The sequence below is a fragment of the Otolemur garnettii genome, unplaced genomic scaffold, assembly GCF_000181295.1.
Source record: "Otolemur garnettii isolate 467f Iridium unplaced genomic scaffold, OtoGar3 scaffold00179, whole genome shotgun sequence".
NCBI lineage: Eukaryota > Metazoa > Chordata > Mammalia > Primates > Galagidae > Otolemur > Otolemur garnettii.
Window position 1 is genome coordinate 2,141,668 of NW_003852574.1, and position 3,930 is coordinate 2,145,597.

A 3,930-nucleotide genomic window follows, 5' to 3' on the forward strand; every position below is an offset into this window, starting at 1 on the left:
AAAAAAAAAAAAAAAATCCCAAGGGTGGCCCTGAGGTATCTCAGTTCTGGGCCAAGAGAGAGGGGGCTCTGGCAAGATTCTGACCTCCCAGAAGTCCACCATCAACCCCAGTCTTGGCAAGGGTTAGATGGCGATTTCCTAGGCTTCTTCTGGGAAGCCCTTGCCCTTACCTGTTTGGAATCTTTGGGTACCTTCTTAGGGACGTCCTGAATAGAAGAGCTAAAAGAATGAGACATAAAGGCAAGGAGTAGGTAAGCAAGATATGAGGGGCAAGTTGAGCCAGGTCCAGCACATGCCCCTGGGGGTGTCCACAAGGCATGGCTGCTGACATGGTTTGTGTTCTAGGTAGGCACCTTGGTCATCCCCATCCTAAGTGCAGTTCTGCAAACAGCTGGATAACCACTACCAGTAGGGTGGTGAAGACAGTTATTGGACCACATCCAAATCTTTTTTTCTTTTTTTTGATTGCAGCCATCATTATTGTTTGGTGGGCCCAGGCTGGATTCGAACCTGCCACCTTAGGTGTATGTGGCTGGCACCCTAGCCACTTGAGCCACAGGCGCCGAGCCACACATCCAAATCTTATGGCTTCTGTTCAGAGCCAAATTCTAATAATATCCAAGTCCTTGGGCACTTTATCATGTCCCAGGCTCCACATGAGGCTAGGGAGCCCAAATAATTCACCACCCACGGGAAGAAAAACAGTCATGCCCTAATGCAAGCAGGAGGCATCTAATGAGCTCAGGCTTAGTCCTGTCTGTGCAGAGAGGGGGCACTACCTCCAAGAGATGCTTGGTAAGTTAGCCTCTCAATAAGGTAGTATACAGAACACAGGGCCAGGTTGGGCGTGGTGGTTCAAGCCTATAATCCTAGCACTCTGGGAAGCCGAGATGGGTGGATTGCTTGAGCTCAGGAGTTCAAGACCAGACTAAGCAAGAGCAAGACCCCATCTCCACTAAAAATAAAAAAACTAGCTTGGACGCTGTGGCTCACACCTGTAATCCTAGCACTCTGGGAGGCTGAGGCAGGTGGACTACCTGAGCTCACTACTTTAAGTCCAGCCTGAGTCAGAGTGAGACCTGGCTAAAAATAGCCAGGTGCTGTGACAGGTGCCTGCAGTCCCAACTACTTGGGAGGCTGAGGCAAGAGAATCACTTGAGCCCAAGAGTTTGAGGTTGCTGTGAGCTGTGACGCCACAGCACTCTACTGAGTGCAACAAAGTGAGACTCTGTCTCAAAAATAAATAAATAAATAAACAAATAAATAAAAGTAGAAAAACTAGCCTGGCATGGTAGTACACACCTATAGTCTCAGCTACTCGCGAGGCTGAGGCAAGAGAATTACTCAAGCCCAAGAGTTTGAGATTGCTATGAGCTATGACTCCAGGGCACTCTACCTAGGGCAACAGAGTAAAACTCTGTCTCAAAACAAAAAAAAAAAATAAAAAAACCAAAACCACAGGGCCAAGCCATCTTCCTAGAGAATCTGTACAGATAGAGTGGTCTAGAGCAGAGTATAGCATGGCCCCAGATCCTGGGCTTCTACTCCCAGCCCCAGACCTGGACATTGTGTTTGCATCCATTTCCTGGAGACCCTAGCAGCTGGATATCCTCTTCTGATATTTTCCCAAGTGGGCAGGAGGATTATGATCTAGGGTTGACTCTGTGGCTCCTTAAGCCATGAAGACAAAAGTGGGACCAGGGCCAGCTTACTCTAGACTCCTCTCTGTACCTATACCCACAGCCTATGGACAGGTCACATGATGGCCACTATAAGACTGTCCATTTGCTCTGGATCTGGCTCTGGGGAGGGTTAGGGGCATCTTGGGCTCCCTCAGTCCCCAGCAGGCCCTCAAGGTAGTGGAAATGTCTCTGAAAGGCCTAGCATCCTGAAGATCCCAGGGGCCTACCTTCAACCTTTACAAATGAAGAAGAGGCAAGAGGAAGAAACCAGAGTCTGGAACAGGCACTGATAGGCTCCCTGACTATAGCCCACATGCCCTAGGTTTGTTTCTCATTGTTATTGGGCCTGGCCCTGTATGTATGTATAGCATAGATGCTTATGCCCCTCAAGTTTGGGAGGGGTGGTTAGCCCATCTGGCTTGTTCTCGTGCCCTATTCTACCTCCAACTGCCTAATATCTCAATTTTATTTCTCTCATATCCATAGTCTTTAATTAGAAGGAAACCTGGGCTAGGTGCCTGTAGCTCAGTAAGTAGAGTGCCAGCCATATACACCAAAGGTGGCAGGTTCAAGCCTGGGCCAGGCCTGCTAAACAACAATGACAACTAAAACCAAAAAATAGCCAGGCATTATGGTGGGCACCTATAGTCCCCACTCCTTGGGAGGCTGAGGCAAGAGAATTGCTTAAGCCCAAGATTTTGAGGTTGCTGTGAGCTGTGACACTGAGGCACTCTACTGAGGGAGACATAGCAAAACTCTGTCTCAAAAAAAAGGAAACCTGTGCAGCCCCCAACCTCCCTTACTTGAGTAGCATATATGTACATGTATAAATGAGCATAGTCCTTGTCTCCCAGTGAGTCACAGTTTGTAGGCCTAGCCAAGGAGACAGTCTCCTTTTCCCAGTCCTACTCCACCCCTAGTGCTAGTCCCATCTGCCTTGTAGCTCCAGATAGCTCCTCATGCCTACCTCCGTGGGCTGCCCCCTTGAATGGTAAACCCCTGGGCTCCATGGGGAGATGGTCCTACCATAAGCATGGGCCTTAGAGGCACACAATGGAAGAAGTTCAGAGTCCCTGGTGTAGGACTCTAATAGGCAAGCATTCAAGGTATTGAGACCAGCCTCCTCAATACCATCAGTCCAGACCCACCCTTACTGAGACCCCTACATTCTTTCTAACTCACATTGTAACACCTTTGCCTTGAAGGATAATGGTAAGTTAATGATACCAAAGAAGGGCTTTGCACAGATTAAGTGCTATGGGGAGGGAAGAAGTGGCTGGAATCAAAGCCACAGTCAAGCCTAGGCAGCACACACTGCCCCATCAGCCACTCAGAACTTTTAGTGCAGGGCCTACAGAGCTGTCTTAGCCTTCTTCCTACTTCCTTCTTCCATAGACAGTGCTATGGACTACCACTCACCGTGACTTCTCTAGGCAGAGCTTGTTGGAGTGGCACTGCTGGGAGATGGAGGACCGGGCTGGGGGTGTATCCACATCAAAGGTAGTGTTGAGATCAATATCATCACTGAAGGATGGTGGACGGAGCTTCAGGTTCAACATCTCCATAGGGGCTGGGCTGAAGGCATAGGATGGCCTGATTACTTGGGACCACAAGAGAGTAGATGGTAATGGAGAGACCAGGGAAAGAAAAGAATGTGGAGTGTAAAGGGCAGAGTTTCAGGCATTGGAACATGAAAAGTCCCAGAGATAGAGAGTGGTGATGGTTGTACAGCAATGTGTATGTACTTAATGCCAGAAAATTGTACTTGAAAATTGTTACAATGGGGGCAGGACATAATTATAAGAGGGACTTTACCTAACAAATGCAAACAGTGTAACCTAATTCTTTGTACCCTCAATGAACCAGAACCAATAAATAAAAAAATAATAAATTACAAAAAAATTATTATAGTGGTAAATTTTATGTAACGTATATGTTACCACAAAAAGTACTGCTGGCCAGGCACAAGGCTGTAATCCAAGCACTCTGGGAGGACAAGGCAGGTAGATTGCTTGAGCTCACGAGTTCGAGACCAACAACCTGAGCAAAAGTGAGACCCCATCGCTACTAAAAATAGAAAAACTGAGGTAAGAGGATCACTTGAGCCCAAGAATTGGAGGTTGCTGTGAGCTATGATACTACAGCCCTCTACCCAGGGTGACAGCTTGAGTCTGTCTAAAAAAAAAAAGTACTGGTGAAGTAAAAAGTTTAAAAGTTAAGAAATTTCTTAATTTTAAATTTTCTTCTT

The 3,930-nt window shown here is 47.2% G+C and overlaps 1 protein-coding gene across 1 annotated transcript in view; it reads right to left on the reverse strand.

The window, feature by feature from the left end:
• Positions 1-3,930, reverse strand: part of TRAIP (TRAF interacting protein) — a 26,276-nt gene that overhangs the window by 1,150 nt on the left and 21,196 nt on the right. Inside the window, exons 10-11 of the mRNA XM_003800602.3 lie at positions 3,102-3,257; positions 171-219 (exon numbers count right to left, since the gene is read on the reverse strand). Of these exons, the coding sequence (XP_003800650.1) occupies positions 171-219; positions 3,102-3,257 (205 nt within the window). The remainder of the gene's footprint in view (positions 1-170; positions 220-3,101; positions 3,258-3,930) is intronic.